At 42.1% G+C, this 23,383-nt stretch overlaps 1 protein-coding gene across 2 annotated transcripts in view; it reads right to left on the bottom strand.

The window, feature by feature from the left end:
* LOC115130450 (N-chimaerin) overlaps positions 1–23,383 on the bottom strand; it is a 54,526-nt gene that overhangs the window by 30,725 nt on the left and 418 nt on the right. Inside the window, exons 1-6 of one of the 2 annotated variants that reach the window (XM_065019569.1) lie at positions 23,218–23,311; positions 21,435–21,473; positions 21,290–21,345; positions 4,219–4,250; positions 4,012–4,125; positions 1,571–1,859 (exon numbers count right to left, since the gene is read on the bottom strand). In XM_065019569.1, the coding sequence (XP_064875641.1) occupies positions 1,571–1,859; positions 4,012–4,125; positions 4,219–4,250; positions 21,290–21,345; positions 21,435–21,473; positions 23,218–23,236 (549 nt within the window). In that variant the 5' untranslated portion in view covers positions 23,237–23,311. Of the gene's footprint in view, positions 1–1,570; positions 1,860–4,011; positions 4,126–4,218; positions 4,251–21,289; positions 21,346–21,434; positions 21,474–23,217; positions 23,312–23,383 lie in introns of those variants that run through there. The other variant, XM_029661616.2, reaches the window with a different exon arrangement.

Raw genomic sequence — 23,383 nt, 5'->3', positions numbered from 1 at the left:
CATTGGTGGAGTGCTGCAGATATTGGTTGTCCTTCTAGAAGGTTCTCCCACCTCCACAGAAGAACTCTGGAGCTCTGTCGGAGTGACCATCGGGTTCTTGGTCACCTGACCATGGCCCTTCTCCCCAATTGCTCAGTTTGGCCAGGCAGCCAGGTCTAGGAAGAGTCTTTTGGTGGTTCTAAACTTCCATTTAAGAATGAGGCCACTGTGTTCTTGGGGACCTTCAAATTATGCAGAATATTTTTTGTACACTTCCCCAGATCTGTGCCTCGACACAATCCTTTCTCGGCGCTCTAAGGACAATTCATTTGACCTCATGGCTTGATTTTTTTCTCTGACATGCACGGTCAACTGTGCGAACTTATATAGACAGCTGTGTGTCTTTCCAAATCATGTCCAATCAATTGAATTTACCACAGGTGTACTCCAATCAAGTTGTAGAAACATCAAGGATGCTTAATGGAAAAACGATGCACCGGAGCTCAATTTCGAGTCTCATAGCAAAGGATCTGAATAAGGCACATGACAGCCCACTTAGAGTTTGCCAAAAGGCACCTAGAGGACTCTCAGACCATGAGAAACAAGATAATCTGGTTTGATGAAACCAAGTTTGAACTATTTGGCCTGAATGCCAAATCTGGAGGAAACCTGGCACCATCCCTACGGTGAATGATGGTGGTGGCAGCATCACACTGTGAGGATAATTTTCAGCAGCAGGGACTGGGAGATTAGTCAGGATCGAGGGAAAGATTAATGGAGCAAAGTACAGATAGATCCTTGACAAAAACCTGCTCCAGAGCGCTCAGGACCTCAGACTGGGGCGAAGATTCACCTATCAGGACAACAACCCTAAGCACACAGCCAAGAAAATGCAGGAGTGGCTTCGGGACAAGTCTCTGAATGTCCGCGAGTGGCCCAGCCAGAGACTGGACGTGAACCCAATCAAACATCTCTGGAAAGACCTGAAAATAACTCTGCAGCGTCACTCCCCATCCAAGCCGACAGAGCTTGAGAGGATCTGTATGGGAGAATGGGAGAGGTTCCCCAAATACAGGTGTGCTAAACTTGAAGCGTCATACCCAAGAAGACTTGAGGCTGTAATTGCTGCCAAAACGTGCTTCAATAAAGTACTGCGTAAAGGGCCTGAAAACCTATGTAAATAGTATATTTCAGTCTTATATTTTTAATACATTTGTTTTTTCTTCCTCAAAATGGGGTATTGTGTGTAGATTGATGAGGGAAAAAAACTATTTAATGCATTTTTGAATAAGGCTGTCACAGAACAAAATTAGGAAAAAGTCAAGGTGTATGAATACTTTCAGAATGCACTGTATACACACAACCACACACCAGCAAATGTTGTGTCTACTTTTTTTCGGTAAGCAACAAGAGCAGTGCTACCAACTTTCTGCACTTTAGAATAGTAGATCTGGGAATTACTTGACATGGAACATTTTTTACTTCTGCCTGGTTTTCGCATTGGATTCATTTCAGCATCTGCTCCATTTGTTTCCTTTTCTAGTACAGTAAAAGACTGACATTTTCAGGACAGTGTAAGATTGTTCCTTACCCCTTTCTCCTCGTCAACCCGCTCTCCCTGTGGAGCAGGCCCATCGGGAACCTCCTTGCACACGGGCAAGTGTTTCTTCAGCGTGGGCTCCTTGTTGAGTGTTGTGTAGCCAATGTGCTCATAGATTGGGTTAATGGTCATCTTAGCGATGTACTCTGCTGCCTTGGTCTCGATGTAGAGTGTGATCAGCCCATCTGTCACAAGGTCGTGGATGGACTCAAAGCGCTTCTCCCCGACAAAGTGTTTCCCATCATGGTAGAGGCGGAAGTTCTTGGTTTGATTTCCAAAGCTGGATCCAGGATAGAAGGGGGGAAGATGAAGACAAAAAAGAAAAGAAAATCTGTGACAATCAGTTTCCATGGGTAGGAGAGCGTTTTTACACCCTGTCTTAGCCGGGGAGAATAAGGAGGCCGTACAGCTGGGTGGAAAAAGGAAACTCTTTGGATGATTACACACACACGAGAAGAGCCGACCCTAAAGGAATAAAATCCCTTTGCCTGCCTCCGTTTCCTCATACCCTAGATCAGTGGAAAACAAAATGAAATCATTTTCACAAAAGGTCTAAGAGGTTTTTATATCCATTAATGACAGCTAGATCAAATAATTTCTTCTCTGAATTTAGTGGTTATAAATAATGGAGACCTTTATTAGAGCTGGTCAATACAGCAAGTGTATAGCGAATGCAATTTTTTTAAAATAATAATAAATAAGTACATCCTCATCTCACAGGAAAAAGGCCTCATGCCGCAAAAGAGCCAAACAACAAAATCAGTAAATCCCATCACTGTGCACAACATGAGCCAGAACAATGCAAGGAATTCTTCATCATTGGGTAGATGCCAGAGACCAATATTTCAATATCATCTGTCAATGGGAAATAAGGGGAGATGCTTCAAAGAACTCAGGGGACTAAACGAACTAGCTAAGAATCCTTACCAGACCCAAAGTTCATTACCTAACCCAAAATACAACCTTTCCAAATTCAGAACCAAGGCAGCCCATAGTGGGGCACCATTTTCCACCCACCCTTACACAGGAGGTGATTATATATATATATATATATATGGAAATCAACTATAACAGAGAATCAGCAAGGGTGAGGCACTTAAGCAGAGAGAAAAGAACGCCTTCTTATTCTTCTATCAGATATCCAGGAGGAAGCAATGCAGTTTATTTGCATTTCAAAACCTCATTGCTTGAGAATTTCAAACGCTGCCCTAAACACTCATTACCTCTGCTTTAGCGTGACCAAAGGAGATATGGGATGGAAAGTGTTTGAGGGAAGCCTCAAGACAGAAAAATAAATAAAGCCCCAGACCATTATTCCTCCTCCACCAAACTTTACAGTTGGCACTGTGTGTTTGTCTGTTGGACTGCCAGATGGTGAATCATGATTCATCACGTCATAGAACGCGTTTCAACTGCACCAGTGTCCAATGGCGGTGAACTTCACAGCACTCCAGCCGACGCTTGGCATTGCGCATGATGATTTTAGGCTTGTGTGCGGCTGCTCAGCCATGGAAAACCATTTCATGAAGCTCCCGACGAACAGTTATTATGTGGACGTTGCTTCCAGAGGCCGTTTGGAACTCAGTAGTGAGTGTTGCAACCGAGGACAGACGATTTTTAAGCACTACGCGCTTTAGCACTGGCCGGTCACGGCCGTTCACTACCACTTCGCGGCTGAGCCGTTGTTGCTCCTAGACGTTTCCACTTCACAATAACAGCACTTAGAGTTTACTGGGGCAGGTCTACTAGCAAGGCAGAAACTTGACTAACTGACTCGTTGGAAAGGTTGCATCCTATGACGGTGCCACGTTAAAAGTGACTGAGCTCTTCAATAAGGCCATTCTACTGCCAATGTTTGTCAATGTGTCCAATTGTATACACCTGTCAGCAACAGGTGTGGATGAAATAGCTGAATCCACTCATTTGATGGGGTGTCCACATACCTTTGTATATATAGCGTACCTAAAGGGTTCCTAAAATTCTAAATCAAATAGCGAAATGATTCATGTTATGATGATCTTAAAGCAATTCCATATGTTAGCTTAGTAGAACCCCCGCCCTACCAAATTACTTAGACTTGAGGTTAAATAACAAAGCTGTAAAAATGTGTTAATCATTTTAAAAACTACCTCCTGTGTGGCGCAGCAGTCTAAGGCACTGCATCACAGTGCTTGAGGCATTTACTACAGACCCGGATTCGAGGCTCTCTCACAGGTGGCCGTGACACCCATGAGGCGTCGCAAAATTGGCCCTGCGTCTTTCGGATTAAGGGAGGGTTTGGCCGGCCAAAACCTCCCTTAAAATTGGGGAGAAAAAAGTGGTGAAACTCCAAAAAAAAAAAAAAAAAAGTTTAAAAACTAACCAAAAACAAGTCATGAATCACACTTTTTTGGAAAGTTAATCTGTAGAAAGGGTGTGCGCGTGTGCCTAACCGTAGGGCCAGTGTGTAGGTCCCAGGCTGCCTCTGGCTCTCCCTGATGAGGTAACTGCCCTCTGCCACACTCAGCAGCTGGTCAGCCTCCTCTCTGGAGACCATCCCATGGTACCTGGGGAAAAGACAGAACATTGGAAATACTGATACTGACTGGATAAACAGCTAGTTTTGTATATAAATTCCAAATGGAAATAAGCCAACTTACTCTCTCCCATAGTATTTGGGCCGGTTATCCACCTGAAAGCAAATAAATACTCCATTGTTAAGTAAAAAAATAGACAGACTAGTTTTCGGATTGTCAAAGTTAGACAGCCAGATGAGAACTAAGTCATTCCAATAGTACTCTACTTGCATCAGCTATAACACTGGGATGCATTCCCGTAGGGCACTATTTAACGTCATGGAGGATAAAGTAAAGAATTATCCACCGTATGCTGTGCGACTTGACTACTGTGAAGACGTATAGCAAACTTTTAACAGGATCTAATGCTCACTAGCCCATCTAGTGTTTCAGAGGAAGGTCACTGGCCAAGCACCAGTCAGAGACAATGCTAGCAGGCACAGGTGTCCATCTAGGGACTGGCCAAGCCGGAATGTAATACTCAATGTGGCGGCGAGAACAGAACACATTTTGCGTCGCTTCTCACACTCATGCAAGCCTTTGCTTTTATATATTCAACTGGCTATGAATTAAAATATCTGTGAGGGGTTTCAGCGCTTCTATGGAAAAGTGACAAGACTGTCATGACTTTCCCTCACGGGTAAGGATCAAAGATCGCAGCAGCCCCCGCCCCCCCACCTGAGGAATAACAACTTAACGACCAGTCGCAAATGGTTTCTAACTTTCTCCCTCTGCCTCTCAGTATCCAAGAATGGAATGTGAGAGGTTCTACAGAGGTTACAGAGGTTCTTGCCCAAAGAACTTCAACATCCAAAAATGGATAATGAAACAATATTCCTAACATAAAGAATGTGGGAAATGGTCGGTGGTGATCCAAACAATGATTATGTTATCATTTGTGATATCATTAAAGACGTTATAACGGAAACATTGTAACTTTACAAGCTTTCACAATGTATGTCAGAGTTACATCTAAATGTTGTAAAACTTATGATTAAATATGAAACTATTTGTGAGAAGATGAAATGGGATTTTAGCCATGTCAGTAACCACACGGACATGGACATTATGCCAAACGGATGGAACACCCCTTTTTCCAGAGTGCTTATAAAAAGGACTCCTAATGAAATTTACATGACACCAGAAAACGTGGAGCGGTGGCTACACATTGAAATGCTTGCCATTTAAATAGAGACCAAAAACTGCTGGGTTGTTACCGGTGTGTAGTAGTTCTAGCTGTATCCTGAATAATCAACCATTTGGACCAGTTCCGTTACAAATGGTTCTCTCTCTAGAGACCAAGCAGGCGGAAGGTGTTGAGCCGAACGTCATGAATGGTTAGACTCCACCAGACCAAAACATGCCGGGTTGCTACTGGCGTGTAAAATGGTTTAAAACTACTAGACCAGAAAATGGTAAGGCCCTGTTGGGGAATAATCAGAATTAGTTGGTAACATAGGTAAGATGTTTTATATTCATCATATGTTTGTAAGTTACTTCTCATCAGAATGTTTATTTTTTTATAATACTGTGGCGGGGTTTGCAGTTATCTGGTCTCTGTCAAGACTAAGTTATTTGGGCCGCAGAGAGGTCAAGCGTGTATCTCTTGGCTCCACAATGTCAATGTGTCTCTGTGATCTTGTCAAGATAGGGTGGATTTGATATATGCCTGTTGATATGGAGGATTTGTTTAGGTTCTGAGTTTGAGAAAGGAACAGTTTAGGAGACAAAGCTGAACGATAAATTATGCCTAATGCCATCTGGCTGTGTGTCTTTGCTATAAAGGATCTCAGTTGCAATGTGTAAGGGACGCTCAGAGAATTCATTTATAGACACTGAATTGATCTTAAAGTCACAGGGTTGTGATGGAGCTCATATAATTAAAGATGGATTTTGTGATAACTAACTCTTGACTTGTGTGTGGTTTGCTCTCATGATTTGGTAAATACAGGAAATTTCCACAACAGCCCTCAAACTCTCAACGAGTGGCGGTGAAAACTAGACTACCGGTACACATTCAGTCAGCAGCTGTATATGTAATATAATTCCTTTCACCACCATAGATACCTCAAAAGGATCTATTCTAACAAGCATCTCTGAACACCGCGTGGTACACCTTTGGAGGATCGTTTCTAACAGACACTCCGAGACCAAGAAGTTACGACTACAAACAGCATGGTGACCTCTGGTGGACAACCAAAGACTTTGTCGACTGACTCCCCATAAAATAGGCCTGGCGATTTCAACAAAGAGAGACGACAAAGACATACACGTAAATATGTACATTGCATTTCTAAATCCGAATGAGCGATTGTTAGGGTGCTAAATCCACAATGAGCGTATTACGTACGATAGTTGAATTCCTTTGTCTCTCCTCTCGCCCTTTTACACCCCCCTTTCATTGTGTAACCAGCTGTCATTTCGGGAAAGTCCACCAGGGACTTTGCATTGCATTATGTCAGTAATCAATATCTCCTGTGTGTGTGTTAAAGTATTTCTGTGTGATTATTTAGTAAATTAATTAACTAAGCCAATTTGTGTATCGCTGAGTCATTATGTAGACCAGGGTTTGTGTAGATTTATAGAATATTACGACGTTCAGAATGAGACGGAAATAGGAGCAAATGATTGATGGATGACGGATAGTAGAGATATTCTGATATTCTTGAGTTAATTCGAGAAACGTAAACTCGTTAAATACATTTCCCATGGTGCCACAGATGATTACTTAATTGTTATGATTCATTTAATTGCGTAATTGAATTTGGTATGTAATTATTTGATGAACAGCCATCATCACATTAATGATAGTGTTTGCAAGAAGTGGTCTGACGTTGAACAGAATGATAGTCACGTCACAGAGAATCGAGTGCAGTTGTCTAGGCCTATCCTACTTGAAATTCACATATCAAAATGTATTACTATTGTGTTGCAATTAGAGTTGGGTGGTATACATATTTTCGGAACGTTTCTGTACCATACCAGGATATACAGTACTACCGAATGTGCACACAAGGCAGGACATTAAAAAAATATACAAAATGCACAGTGCTTCGGAAAGTATTCAGACCCCTTGCCTTTTTCCACTTTGTTAGGTTATAGCCTTATTCTAAGATTTGTATTTTTATTTTCTTCCTTCAATCTACACAATACCCCATAACGACAAAGTAAAAACAGGTTCAGACATTTTGCAAATTTATATATTTTACCTTATTAAAATACATTTACATAAGTATTCAGACCCTTTACTAAGTACCTTGTTGAAGCACATTTGGCAGCGATTACAGCCTCACGTCTTCTTGGGTATGACACTATAAGCTTGGCACACCTGGATTTGGAGACTTCTCCCATTCTTCTCTTCAGATCCTCTCAAGCACTGTCAGGTTGGATGGGGAGCATTGCTGCACAGCTATTTTCAGGTCTCTCCAGAGATGTTTGATCAAGTTCAAGTCCGGGCTCTGGCTGGGGCACTCAAGGACATTCAGAGACTTGTCCCGAAGCCACTCCTACGTTGTCGTGGCTATGTGCTTAGGGTCGTTGTTCTGTTGGAAGGTGAACCTTGGCCCCAGTCTGTGGTGCCGAGTGCTCTGGAACAGGTTATCAAGGATATATCTGTACTTTGCTCTGTTCATCTTTCCCCTCGATCCTGACTAGTCTCCCAGTCCGTGCCACTGAAAAACATACCCACAGCATGATGCTGCCACCACCATAGCACACCATAGGGATGGCGCCAGACTTTCTCCAGGCGTGATGCTTGGCATTCAGGCCAAAGAGTTCAATCTTGATTTCATCAGACCACAAAATCTTGTTTCTCATGGTCAGAGTCTTTAGTGTGCCTTTTACAGAAGGGTATCCTAATGGTTAGAGCATTGGACTAGTAACCAAAAAATTGCAAGTTCTAATCCCCGAGCTGACACGGTACAAATCTGTCATTCTGCCCCTGAACAAGGCAGTTACCAAATGTTTCTAGGCCATCATTGAAAATAAGAATTAGTTCTTAACTGACTTGCCTACTTAAATAAAGGTAAAATAAATCAAATAAATACAACTGAGGAGTGGCTTCTGTCTGGTCACAACTTGGATGGAAAATTACTGAGGATAATAGTGGACGATATAACCACATTTTCAATTTAAGCCTACTAGAAAGTGTTTGCCCCCAGGCCTGGCGGCAAGCAAAAGACATTAATGCTACCTTAGAATAGTAAAGCCCCCTTTACTGGCTCAAATAGCCGACCAATCTGCCTGTTACCAAACCTTGGTAAACTTTTGGAAAATAATTGTGTTTGACCAGATACAATGCTATTTTACAGTAAACAAATTGACAAACTTTCTGCATGCTTATAGGGCAGGACATTCAACAAGCACAGCACTTACACAAATGACTGGCTGAGAGAAATTGCTGATAAAAGATTGTGGGGGCTGTCTTGTTAGACTTCCGTGCGGCTTTTGACATTATCGATCATAGTTCGCGGCTGGAAAAGCTTGTGTGTTATGGCTTTACACCCCCCCTGCTATATTGTGGATAAAGAGTTACCTGTCTAACAGAACACAGAGGGTGTTCTATAAATGGAAGCCTCTCCAACATAATCTAAGTAGAATAGGGAATTCCCCAGTGCAGCTGTCTAGACTCATTACTTTTTCAATCTTTACTAATGACATTGAGTAAAGCCAGTGTGTCTATGTATGCGGATAACTCAACATTATACATGACCACTACAGCGACTGAAATTACTGCAACACTTAACAAAGAGATGCAGTTAGTTTCAGAGTGAGTGGCAAGGAATAAGTTAGTCCTAAATATTTCTCAAACTAAAAGCATTACATTTGGGACAACTCATTCACTAAACCCTAAACTTCAACTTAATATTGTAATAAATCATGTGGAAATTGAGCAAGTTGAGATGACTAAATTGCTTGGAGTAACCCTGGATTGTATATGGCCATGGTCAAAACATATTGATACAGTAGTAGCTTTTAGTAGCTTTTTTTTTATTTATTTTTATTTTATTTTACCTTTATTTAACCAGGCAAGTCAGTTAAGAACAAATTCTTATTTTCAATGACGGCCTAGGAACAGTGGGTTAACTGCCTGTTCAGGGGCAGAACGACAGATTTGTACCTTGTCAGCTCGGGGATATGAACTTGCAACCTTTCGGTTGCTAGTCCAACACTCGGCTACCCAGCCGCCCCCCCTTTGATGGGGAGAAGTCTGTCCATAATAAAGCAAAGTGCTACCTGCTTAACAGCACTATTAATAAGGCAGGTCCTACAGACCCTAGTTGTGTCGCACCTGGACTACTGTTCAGTCGTGTGGTCAGGTGCCACAAAAAGGGTCTTGGGAAAATTGCAATTGGCTCAGAACAGGGCAGCACAGCTGGCCCTTGGATGTACACATAGAGCAAATATTATTAAAATGCATGTCAATCTCTCTTGGCTCAAAGTGGAGGAGAGATTAACTGCATCTCTACTTGTATTTATGAACGGTATTGACATGTTGAATGCACAGAGCTGTCTGTTTGAACTACTGGCGCACAGAGCTGTCTGTTTGAACTACTGGCGCACATTCATGCATACCCCACAAGAGGTCTCTTCACAGTCCCCAAGTCCAGAAAAATCTATGGTAGGCACAAAGTACTACATAGAGCCATGACTACACGTAACTCTACTGAACATCAAGTAAATCATGAAAGCAGTAAAATTAGATTAAAAAAACTAAAATACACCTTACTGAACAGCGGGGACTGTGAAGCAACACAAACGCATGCATACACACACGATAACATACGCACTCTGCGCACAGATTTTGTACTGTAGATATGTGGTAGAGGTGGAGTAGGGGCCTGAGGGTGCACAGTGTTGTGAAATGTGTGAATGTATTGTAATGTTTAAAAAATTGTAAGGCCCTTCTCCCCGATTGCTCAGTTTGGCCGGGCCGTCAGCTCGAGGAAGAGTCTTGCTTGTTCCAAAATTCTTCCATTTAAGAATTATGGAGGCCACTGTGTTCTTGGGAATGTTCAATGCTGCAGATATTAGTTGGTACCCTTCCCCAGAAGTGGTAGACACAATCCTGTCTCGGAGCACTACAGACAATTCCCTCGACCTCATGGTTTGGTTTTTGCTCTGACATGCACTGTCAACTGTGGGACCTTATATTAGACAGGTGTGTGCAGTTCCAAATGACGTCCAATCAATTGAATTTACCACAGGTAGACTCCAATCAAGTTTTAGAAACATCTCAAGGATGAGCAATGGAAACAGGATGCACCTGAGCTCAATTTTGTGTCTCATAGCAAAATTAGATTTTTAAAAAATCCATTTTTAGAATAAAGCTGTTACGTAACAAAATCTGGAAAATGTAAATGGGTCTGAATACTTTCCGAATGCACTGTATATACAGTACCAGTCAAAAGTTGACACCTACTCATTGAATTCTTTTTATTTTTATTTTTTACTATTTTCTACATTGTAGAATAAAAGTAAAGGCATCAATTATTTAAAATAACACATATAGAATCATGTAGTAACCAAAAGTGTTACACAATTTTAGATTATGCTAAGTAGCCAACCTTTGCCTTGCTGACATCTTTGCACGTTCTCTCAACCAACTTCATGAGCCAATCAGTTGTCAGTTGTGAGAAGGTAGAGGTGGTATACAGAAGATAGCCCTATTTGTTAAAAAACCAAGTCCATATTATGGCAAGAACAGCTCAAATAAGCAGAGAAACAATAGTCCTTCATTACTTTAAGACATGAAGGTCAGTCAATGAGGAACATTAAGAACTTTGAAAGTTTCTTCAAGAGCAGTCGCGAAAACCATCAAGCACTGTGATGGAACTGGCTCTCATGTGGACCGCCACAGGAAAGGAAGACCCAGAGTAACTGCTGCTGCAGACGGTAAGTTCATTAGAGGTACCAGTCTCCAAAATTGCAGCCCAAATAAATGCTTCAGAGCTCAAGTAACAGACACATCAACATCAACTGTTCAGAGGAGACAGTTTAATTCGGCCTTCATGGTCGAAATGCCTGCAAAGAAACCACTGCTAAGGGACACCAATAAGAAGAGACTTGCTTGGGCCAAGAAACACGAGCAATGGACATTAGATCGGTGGAAATGTGTCTTTTGGTCTGATGAGTCCAAATTAGATTTTTGGTTCCAACCGCCGTGTCTTTGTGAGATGCAGAGTAGGTGAACGGATGATCTCTGCATGTGTGGTTCCCACCATGACGCATGGAGGTGGTGAGATGGTGCTTTGTTGATTTATTTAGAATTCAAGCTTCACTTAACCAGCATGGCTACCACAGCATTCTGCAGCGATATGCCACCCCATCTGGTTTGCGCTTAGTGAGAATATAATTTGTTTTTCAACAGGACAATGACACAACACTCATCCAGGTTGTGGAAGAGCTACTTGACCAAGAAGGAGAGTGATGGAGTGCTGCATCAGATGACCTGGCCTCCGACATTCACTCGACCTCAACCCAATTGAGCCAACAAGTGCTCAGCATATGTGGGAACTCCTTCAAGACTGTTGGAAAATCATTACAGGTGAAGCTGGTTGAGAGAATGCCAAGAGTGTGCAAAGCTGTCAATGCAAAGGGTGGCTACTTTGAAGAATCTAAAATATATTTAGATTTGTTAAACACTTTTTGTGTTACTACATGATTCAATGTGTGTTATTTTATAGTTTTGATGTCTTCACTATTACGCAAGGTAGAAAATAGTCAAAAATAAAGAAAAACCCTGGAATGAGTATGTGTCCAAACTTTTGACCGGTACTGGGCGGGCGGACAGACAGACGTTGTAGTTTGCATCAGAGATCAGGGCTGATGGCTGGCTGCCAGGGCATCTGATTTCTATTGGTGCAGGCAGAACAAGCTATTAGATACAGGCAGGGTAATCACCCTTGAATCCTCCACTTACACCAGCATGTGTTTACATTCCCAGTAGAGTGCATGTCCACTGTTGGGGATGAATCAGAATTAGTTGGGTAACATAGATATGTTTTATTTTCATAATATGCTTGTGAGATACTTGCCATTTAGGATGTATTTTTTTGTACTATAGTGTTAGCCGTTTGCAGTTATCCTTTCTCTGTCAGGGCTCAGTTACTTGGGCCCCAGAGAGGGGAGAGGTCAGGCTTGTCTTCATATGTAAATGTATCTTTTAAACCATGTGAAGGAATGATTGAGGGGGAACTGTTAAAATTATTATGAATAAATTAATAAACAATATCCCCATTTTAAATAGAATTGTAACTAAGTAAACTTATACTCTGTTGTATTATATCTGATTAACAATGTGAGTTCATAAGGTGGGATTGTGAGACACGGAGTAATTAAAGTTAATGAACACCATTCCAACTAGGAAGAAACTAATGGGTTGTCAAAGTCAAAAAGCTTAATTATTATTAAAGGTGAATATTAAGCAGAACTCTGACTGGTGTGTGATTTGCTCTCTCATCATTTGGTAATTAAGGAAATTTACAAAACACTACAGGAGAGGTCAGCTAACAATTTACCTTCGGGCAGACATACAGCAATGAGCAGAAAACAACCAGACAAAGTCTGAATCTTTCCATCACTTCCAATCTGGCAGCAAGCAACATAGACAAAACTACAATAGGCATAGTCTGCTATGATAATTTGCGATTAAAACATTTAGCATATTACAAACTAAAATACAGTAGTGTTAGACAAGAGAAAGTGCTATATACAGTATGCGCAAAAGAGCAGACTACTTATTAGAGCTTGGCAATAAGGACAAAAATCTATATTGTGATAAATTGCCTGAATTGAGATGATAACAAATAGAACAATAAGTTTAGAACATTAATCTGCAACAGTTTTTTTTATCCTTTAAAACTACTAGTCGAATAGTTGTGGCCATAAATTGTCCCATTAACAAGCACCCATATTAGGAAATGTATTTAACTTCAAACTTCACATTGCTATAATATAGGCTACTTATCGTAACAAACGATATCAGCAAAATTCCTGATCAGTATGGTTGATGATGATAATTTTGGGTTTATAGTCCCAGCTCTTATTCAATTGCCTGGTTTCACCTCATGTAACCTTATATAATGACTTTTAGTTGAAGGTTATGAAGGTTAAAAAGCAGACAGAGGAAGGCATCATCTCCAGGGAATAGCCTAAAGATTTGTGGACTAAGCATAAAATGGCAACCCCTAAAATCAACACTCTCTCAACTTTATATTCTAAAGCTACTGTTCAGACTGAATTATTTATAATTAACCCCCACTCCAAACCCAGTAAACTGGCTTCTGTGATACAATTCATGCAAATGGGCTCCCCATCTCCTCAGAATGTCAATAGAGGGTCATGGCACAATTGTGTCACTGAGAGAATGTCCTGTGTGACTGAGCTCCTTCAATTCCAATATTACACATGCAATTCAATTATTTAGAAATCATCCCATCTGGGCTTCTTTATCTAATAATAGTAAAGGCCAAAGTATTCAAGACAAATATGGCTGAGAACAACGGTGTGTGTTAGTGTCTGCGGGATACTGTTTGTGTCGGTGTAGAGGGAACTAAAAACCAATTTATGCATACATTGGCCAAATTGATCTCTTTAGCATCGCTGTGCGCCTTTCAAATTTTGTAACAATGCAGAGGGCACCATATAGCTCCCCACTGACATGAATGTTTGACGGTAGGTTGGGGCAGGAGGTCCTGTATAAACACAAACTCACTACCTTCACAACAGCTATGCTCGACAGCTCTGTGCTGCTCCGCAAAGGGCAAGAAATAAGAATGCCCTGACTTCTGCAGTCCCACCTTATCTCAGGTCGCTGGTCACCATAGCAGCACCCACCATTTTCACTGGTCACCCCCAGGGCCAATTCCTCCTTTGGCCGCCTCTCCTTCCAGTTCTCTGCTGCCAATGACTGGAACGACCTACAAAAATCTCTGAAACTGGAAGCGCTTATCTCCCTCACCAGCTGTCTGAGCAGCTCACAGATCACTGCACATAACCCATCTATGAATAGCCCAAACAATTACCTCCTCCCCAACTGTATGGGGAGGAGGTAACTTATTTATTTAGCTCCCTTGCACCCCAGTATTTCTACTTTGCATTCACCTACTGCAAATCTACAATTCCAGTGTTTTTAATTGCTATATTGTATTTACTTCACCACAGTGTCCTTTTTATTGCCTTTACCTCCCTTATCTCACCTCATTTGCTCACATTGTATGTAAACTTGTTTTTGTACTGTATGTTTGTTTTACTCCATGTGTAACTCTGTGTTGTTGTATGTGTCGAACTGCTTTGCTTCATCTTGGCCAGGTCGCAGTTGTAAATGAGAACTTGTTCTCAACTTGCCTACCTGGTTAACTTCTTGTGACTCTCAAACCCGGGAGCGTAATCATCGCCTGACACTAATTAGCGTAACACAACAGACATAAATATTCCTAGAAAATATTCCTATTCATGAAAAATCACAAGTGAAATATATTGGAACACAGCTTAGCCTTTTGTTAATCACCCTGTCATCTCAGATTTTCAAAATATGCTTTACAGCCAAAGCTAGACAAGCATTTGTGTAAGTTTATCGATAGCCTAGCATAGCATTATGCCCTGCTAGCAGCAAGCAACCTTGTCACGAAAATCAGAAAAGCAATCAAATTGAATCGTTTACCTTTGAACTTCGGATGTTTTCACTCACGAGACTCCCAGGTAGATAGCCAAAGTTAATTTTTTCCCAAAATATTATTTTTGTAGGTGAAATAGCTCCGTTTGTTCTTCACGTTTGGCTGAGAAATCGACCGGAAATTGCGGTCACGACAACGCCAAAAAATATTCCAAATTAGCTCCATAATATCGACAGAAACATGGCAAACGTGGTTTAGAATCAATCCTCAAGGTGTTTTTCAAATATCTATTCGATAATATATCAACCGGGACAATTGGTTTCTCAGTAAAAGCGATTGGAATAATGGCTACCTCTGTACTTTACGCAAGATTTTCTCCGGGAGCATCATGTGACCACTTGCGCAATGTAGCCCCCTACGGGTGGTATTCAACATAAATGCGTAAAACTACGTCACAATGCTGTAGACACCTTGGGGAATACGTAGAAAGCGTAAGCTGGTTGATGGCACATTCACAGCTCAATGGGGACTCATTGGCACGCAGCGCTTCAAAATAATGGGGCACTTCCGGATTGGATTTTTCTCAGGCTTTCGCCTGCAACATCAGTTCTGTTATACTCACAGACAATATCTTTACAGTTTTGGAAACATTATTGTGTTTTCTATCCAAAGCTGTCAAATATATGCATATTCTAGCATCTTGTCCTGACAAAATATCCAGTTTTTCCCCAAAAATGAAAATACTGCCCCTAGAGTCGCAACAGGTTAAACAAAGGTAAAATAAAAAAATTATAACAAAATGAGGGTAGCAGCAGTGTAAAAGAGGGGGAGAAGGGGCAATGCAAATAGTCTGGGTAGCCATTTGATTAGATGTTCAGGAGTCTTATGGCTATGGGGTAGAAGCGGTTTAGAAGCCTCTTGGACCAAGACTTAGCACTCCGTTACCGCTTGCCTTGAGGTAGTGGAGAGAACAGTCTATGACTAGGGTAGCTGGAGTCTTTTACATTATTTAGGCCTTCCTCTGACACCGCCTGGTAGAGGCCCTGGATGGCAGGAAGCTTGGCCCCAGTGATGTACTGGGCCGTTCGCACTAATCTGTTGTGCCTTGCTGTCAGTGGCGGAGCAGTTGCCATACCAGGCAGTGGTGCAGCTGTAGAACCTTTTGAGGATCTGAGGACCCATGCCAAATATTTTCAGTCTCCTGAGGGGGAATAGGTTTTGTCATGCCCTCTTCACGACTGCCTTGTTGTGCTTGAACCATGTTAGTTTGTTGGTGATGTGGAAACCAAGGAATTTGAAGCTCTCAACCTGCTCCACTGCAGCCCCGTTGATGAGAAGTGGGGCGTGCTCGGTCCTCTTTTTCCTGTAGTCCACAATCATCTCCTTTGTCTTGATCACGTTGAGGGAGAGGTTGTTGTCCTGGCACCACACAACCAGGTCTCTGACCTCCTCCCTATAGGCTGTCTCATCGTTGTCGGTGATCAGGCCTACCACTGTTGTGTCAATCACAAATGTAATGATGGTGTTGGTGTCGTGCAGTCATGAGTGAACAGGGAGTGCAGGAGGGGACTGAGCACGCACCCCTGAGGGGCCCCTGTGTTGAGGATCAGTGTGGCGGATGTGTTGTTACCTACCCTTACCACCTGGGGGCAGCCAGTCAGGAAGTCCAGGATCCAGTTGCAGAGGTAAGGTGTTTCGTCCCAGGGTCCTTAGCTACTACGGTGAGCTGTAGTCAATGAATAACATTCTCACATAGGTGTTGTTTTTGTCAAGGTGGGAAAGGGCAGTGTGGAGTGCAATAGACATTGAGTCATCTGTGGATCTGTTGGGGTGGTATGCAAATTGGAGCGGGGGTAAGATTTCTGGGATAATGGTGTTGATGTGAGCCATGACCAGCCTTTCAAAGCACTTCATGACTACAGACGTGAGTGCTACAGGTTGGTAGTCATTTAGGAAGGTTACCTTAGTGTTCTTGGGCGTAGGCACTATGGTGATCTGCTTAAAACATGTTGGTATTAGACTCGGACAGGGAGAGATTGAAAATGTCAGCGAAGACACTTGCAGGTTGGTCAGCGCATGGTCGCAGTACACGTCTTGGTTATCCGTCTGGCCCTGGGGCCTTGTGAATGTTGACCTGTTTAACAGGTCTTACTCACATCGGCTGAGGAGAGCGTGATTACACCGTCTCTTGGAACAGCTGGTGCTCCCATGCATGTTTCGGTGTTATTTGCCTCGAAACGAGCATAGAAGTAGTTTAGTAGGCTCGTGTCACTGGGCAGCTCGTGGCTGTGCTTCCCTTTGTAGTCTGTAATGGTTTGCAAGCCCTGCCACATCCGACGAGAGTCAGAGCAGGTGTAGTACAACTCTATCTTTGTCCTGTATTGACGCTTTACCAGTTTGATGGTTCGTCGGAGGGCAAGCTTCCAGGTTGGAGTCCCGCTCCTTGAAAGAGGCAGCTCTACCCTTTAGCTCAGTGCAGATGCTGCCTGTAATCCATGGCTTCTGGTTGGGGTACATACGGTCACTGAGATGTTGACGTCATCGATGCACTTACTGATGAAGCCAATGACTGATGTGGTGTACTCCTCAATGCCATTGGAAGAATCCCGGAACATATTCCAGTCTGTGCTAGCAAAACAGTCCTGTAGCTTAGCATCGGCTTCATCTCACCACTTTTTAATTGATCTAGTCACTGGTGCTTCACGCTTTAATTGTTACTTGTAAGCAATAATCAGATTTGCCAAATAGAGGGCGAGGGAGAGCTTTGTATGAGTCTCTGTGTGTGAAGTAGAGGTGGTCCAGAATTTGTTTTCCTCTGGTTGCACATTTAACATGTTGACAGAAATTTGGTCCCAGGCTACTAGTAGTGCCGACTCTGGGTGTGCGTTTGCTTATGGCGGAATACAGCTCATTCAAAGCTGTCTTAGTGCCAGCCTCTGACTGTGATGGTATGTAAAACAGCTACGAAATATACAGAAACTCTAGGTAGGTAGTGTGGTCTACAGCTTATCATGAGATACTATACCTCAGGCGAGCAATAGCTCGAGACTTCCTTAGATATCGTGCACCAGCTGTTATTTACATAGTCCACTGCCCCTCGCCTTACTAGACGCCACTGTTCTATCCTGCTGATACAGCGTATAACCAGCCAGCTAGCTGTATGTTAAGTGTCGTCGTTCAGCCACGACTCCGTGAAGCATAAGATACAGTTTTAAATGTCCAATTGGTAGTTTAATCTTCCGCGTAGGTCATCGATTTTATTCCCCAAAGATTGCACGTTTGCAAGTGGTTTATTCGATCGCCTACGAATTCTCAGAAGGCAGCCCGCCCTTCAGCCCCTTTTTCTCCCCAAATCACGGGGATCAGGGCCTCCCGAGAAAGCAGTATATCCTTCGCATCGAGCTCGTCCGACTTGTGAATGGGAAAAAAGGATTCTGCTAGTCCGTGGTGAGTATTCGCAGTCCTGATGTCTAGAAGTTATTTTCGGTCATAAGACGGTAGCGGCAACATTATGTACAAAATAAGTTTTAAAAATGAGTTACAAACAAGGCAAATAAACAAACAAAAAAACAATCGGTTGGGGACATGTAAAACGTCTGCCTTCCTCTCCGGCGCCATTTCTGTTCTCGGTGCACTATTTCTATGCTTCATGTTTTTAAGTTTAGTTTGTGTGTCTTTTACACCATCTTCAAAACACAATATTTTTGGTTATGGAAAATACTGTTTTTCACAGCGGTTTAGATGTACAATGGCCGCTTGTTTTGTCACACAAATTGAAAATAGGAGAACTATTCGAATTTTAGCAACCAGGAAATGGTAGAGCGATTTCTGTATATTGCACCTTTAAAATACCATTATAGACCGTATTGTAAAAATCTATACTGGTATGTGAATTCATACAGATATAACTTTAAATACGCCAAGCCCTAATCTCCTCCTAGAACATTTGAGCATCTGCCACAATTACATACGATTTAGTTCTGCGATTCTGAAACTTCCTAAATATGAGCTATAACTGTAAGTCACTCTGGATAAGAGTCTGCTAAATGACAAACGTAAAAACACTCAAACAGTTAATTAGGTACACCACCCAGGTCATGAAAATGGATCGCTCCTACAGACAGTGAGTCACGTGGCTGTGGCTTGCTATATAAAGTAGGCAGACAAGCATCCAGTTACTGTTTTATTGAACATTAGAATGGGCAAAACTAGTGACCTAAGCAACTTTGAGCGTGGTATGATCGTCGCTGCCGGCCAAACTGCCACCCTCCCAAGTTTTTCAAGCATGACAGTGTCTATCTCGGACCTCCATAATCAACTGGCGGACTGTGGACCGGATCCATAACGGGGTCAATACGTACCGGGCTTACCTGGTATCATATAAACACCCAAAAGGTGTGGAAGAACCCATAGAATTACAGAAAATTAGCTTTAAAAAACAGCAACAACAAAAAATCTCTGCCCCATGCAAAATGTGTTGAATTGCACGAAATTAGGTTAAAATTGCAACATTTTACCTTCCCCAACAAGAGGGGTGTGAACAGTGTTCCACTCCTATCAGCTAAAAATAAGAAGAAGCAGCTCGTGGGCACACGATCACCAACACTGGATAATTGAAGAGTATTTTTTTTTTGCCTAGAACATGACAGCATGTTCAGTTTATTTGAGTAGCCAGCTCACTAGACAGACCTCAACCCAATAGAGCATCTTTGGGATGAGATGGAACAGGTTGTTCGCTGCATGAATGTACTGGCATCCATTCTGCAGCAACTGCATGATGCCATTGTGTCAGCATGGACCAACATCCCTGTGAAATGTTTCCGACACCTAATAGAATGCACCGAAGAACTCAGGCTGTTCTGGAGACAAAGGGTGGGGGTCCGACCCAGTACTAGGTGGGTGTACCTGCTAACTGGCCGGTGAGTGTAGTTTACTACATGAACACGTCTCCGCCTGAAAATCGTCCCGCTCCTAAAAATTATGCAAATTGTAGCTCAAGTCAAGTACCCAATCTATTCTACTTCTCTCCAACTCTGGATGTCTTTCAAATTACCCCTAGCCTATTGGCTGATATGTAGCCCAATAATAGCCTACTGGTAGCCTAACATGAAAAATTGGCCATGTGAGAATATCATTTAACCTATTTATTTGGCTGTTGTGCATTTTGATATTGCCTAGGGTGGCAAAATTGCTGGGACCAGGGCTCCCAAGTTAGCTAAGCCTAAAATAACATTTTGGAACTGCTGTTGGGTGGGACCAGTTGTTGCAGGAGCAGGTGGGAGTTCACCAAAAAAACAGGAGGAAGTGGTGGGTGTGGTATAAAAAAGCTGCGGGAGCAGGATGAAGAAATTAGTCCTGTGCAGACCTACCGTAATTGCTGGACTATTAAGCGCACCTGAATATAAACCGCCCCCACTGAATTATTAACAAAATATGTATTTTGTACATAAATAAGCCGCACATGTCTATAAGCCGCAGGTGCCTACCGGTACATTGAAACAAATTAACTTTACACAGCCTTTAAACGAAACACGGCTTGTAACAAAAATTAAAACAGTAGCCTACCAAGAAAGTCATTGGTCACTATCTTCCTCCTCCTGTGCACTGAAACCACTGAAGTCATCTCCTTCGGTGTCGGAGTTGAATAGCCTCAGAATTGCTTCATCCGATGTTGGATCGTTTTCATTGTCGCTCTCGTCACTTTCATCCGGAGGCAAATACCCCGCTGAGCTCATGCTGCCCCTTCAACACGCAGCAGTCCAGCCTTTCGAAACCCGTTGATGATAGTAGATTTTTGACAATGCTCCACACTGTCAGGACCCACTGGCAGACTTGACCATAAGATGCTCTTCGCCTGCGGCCCGTTTTAGTGAAGGATTTCTTCCCACTTGTCATCCAAGCCTCCCACTGAACAAGGAGCACCACCTTAAATGCACGATTTACACTGATGTCGAGTGGCTGCAAATACTTTGGGCCATCTGCATTTCTTCCCTCTGAAAGCTTTTGTTGTCTTTCTGCACTGAGTCAGTTCCTCACGCTGCTGTTTCCAACGTCTTATCATCGACTCATTAAGGCCAAGCTCCCATGCAGCAGCTCTATTTCCTTTTCCAACAGCCAGATTTATCGCCTTCAACTTGAAAGCTGCATCATATGCATTTCTCCGTGTCTTTGCCATGATGAGGATGACAAAATTACTACCGTAATCAGAATGATGGGAAGTTTGAGCGCGCTCGATTTACGTCACATTATGTGACGGTGCTCAGTTATTTGGCAGCACGAATCTTGTGAAAGCGGGAAAAATCCATAAATTAGCCGCGTTATTGTATAAACCGTGAGGTTCAAAGTGTGGGAATAAAGTAGCGGCTTATAGTCCGGAAATTACGGTATATTGTCACAGTTCATCAAGTGTTGCAGTAAATTGTTTTCAGTTCATATAAAATTGTCATATTGGAAGCATTTTGTTTAATAATATTATATTAAGGTTGAGAATCTATTACGAATAGCTGAAATTTATCTCTGTTCTCTATCTGTTTGCTTACCTCACAGGTGCAGGTCAATCGCCGTGGATGTGGTGCCTCCTGCTGGAGCTGATACACTGGTGCAAAAACAGAACACAGTCAGTAAAACATCATGATTACATTGCTCCCTACAATATTTTAATCATTAGAATACATTTACACTCACGGTAAGATTTCCACACTGGTGGTCTGTATTCATCATGGTCTGAGGAAGGAAGAACATTATATATATATATATATATATATATATATATATATATATATATATATAATATATATATTTTTAAATCAACATTGACAGACTAACAAAAATCTTTGTTTCCTGATTTACAGTGCCTCCAGGTGGCCATTGTATCACACTACACTTAAACTGTGCTGATTAAGCCACCCTGACAAATTTGATTTGCTACATCGACAGCAAGTGAACAGATTCAGTAACACAGACATCATATTTTTTACAAAAAATGTTATTACACTCAGCGGGCCTTTAGCACATCTGAATTGCCTTTGAGAATAATATAGGTTACTCATTTTAGGCTACACGCAAGATACTTTGAGACTAGCCTAATCAACAATACCAAACTAATGCAGTGGATTTTATGCACATTCACAATAAATCTAGCATTAATATTAGCTTACACTTATTGTACAAGAGAAGAGCATGCATACATTAAAACATTTATACATCATGGTGCCAAACCAAACTGTTTTATGAGGGCATGGAATTGACTTTTCATATTACACTTTTTTCAGCGCAGCTCATCTCGCTAAAAAGGAGGTGCAGCTGGCCCCAAGACGCAGTATCTGGCCATGGAGTTATGACATTGCCTCCGCACATCCATCCATGTTGGTGGTGGACTGGCAGTAATGCACCATTTTGTTGTCATTTAACTAGTAGAGCAGAGTTCAAGAGACAGTTATGCTCTCCTTTAATGCCTCAGCCACATAGCAGTGTAGGAAGCATAAACATAAAAAAGAGGCAGAACACAAAACTCTTCTAACACGTCTGGCATTGTTGATATGGTCGCTCTGTCTCCACTCATAGCAACACATCCTTACAAAAAATGACCACTGTTCTATACTAAACCGTACCACATGCAGTTTGGGTAAATACCATTGCCTAGGATACCTTCAAAAGATAGCTACTACTGCCAAAGATTTGAATTAGGCTACTTCAAGGATGTTCTGACCTTCAAAAAACGAATGCACGACAGACTGCTGCAGACTGTGCTTTTAACCACAACCCACATCCTGAAAGGACTATGGCATGCGTGTTCCAACAGAATACACTGGATCTGTCGGAAGCACAGAGCTTCCCGTTTCATCCCCCACAGCCTGGATGTCAGCTCTATCTTAAACTTGAAATGCAATACATTTCCTGTCCCCTAACTTATTTATGCATTTTCTCTCCCTTTCCCAGTCGGACCAAAAGTGACAGACATGTCGATGCCTACCACTGTATAGCATCCCCCTATCATTGTTGCTAAATTGCCAATATTTTTAGTTTGATGCAACAACAACAAAAAACACGACAATAGCCTGTAGTCTACTATTCCTGCTCTTGAAAAGGGTCCTTGCCAATCATCACAGAAAACCTAACAAAGTGTGTCATTCAACACCTTGTGATGCCCTCTGGTGATCAAGAGGTTTTGACATGACCTAAAAGGCTGTAACGCTAATAATGACTAGACTAAACTGTTAGTTAGCTAGCCAACATCGTATCTACAAATCTGCTGACGCAAAATACGTTTTCATCTCGCGCGAAAGAACTCTATACAGGCCTCCCGACAAGGCCAAAAAAGGTAGCTTGATAGCCAAACACTGACCACATTTCGATAGCATAACATTTGCATATCTGTCACATGCATTATGACGTTAGAGCTGGTATTGGAACTAGAAATGTATCAAACTGACAGAAGCGAACAGTTTGCTAGCTTAACTTAACTTACCAAAGACATTTAGAGCCATTCTTGGTGCTTTAACTGATGCGCAATAGATGACAATTTCCACCGCAGTTTAGAAAGCTGATAATGGGAATACAGTGAATACATATTAATTTGCGAGAAAACATATAGTTAGAGCCATTCTTGGTGCTTTAACTGATGCGCAATAGAT

Source organism: Oncorhynchus nerka, linkage group LG6 (genome assembly GCF_034236695.1).
Source record: "Oncorhynchus nerka isolate Pitt River linkage group LG6, Oner_Uvic_2.0, whole genome shotgun sequence".
Taxonomy (NCBI): Eukaryota; Metazoa; Chordata; class Actinopteri; order Salmoniformes; family Salmonidae; genus Oncorhynchus; species Oncorhynchus nerka.
The sequence above is the reverse complement of the archived record's forward strand: the minus strand, read 5'-3'. Positions and strand labels throughout refer to the sequence as shown.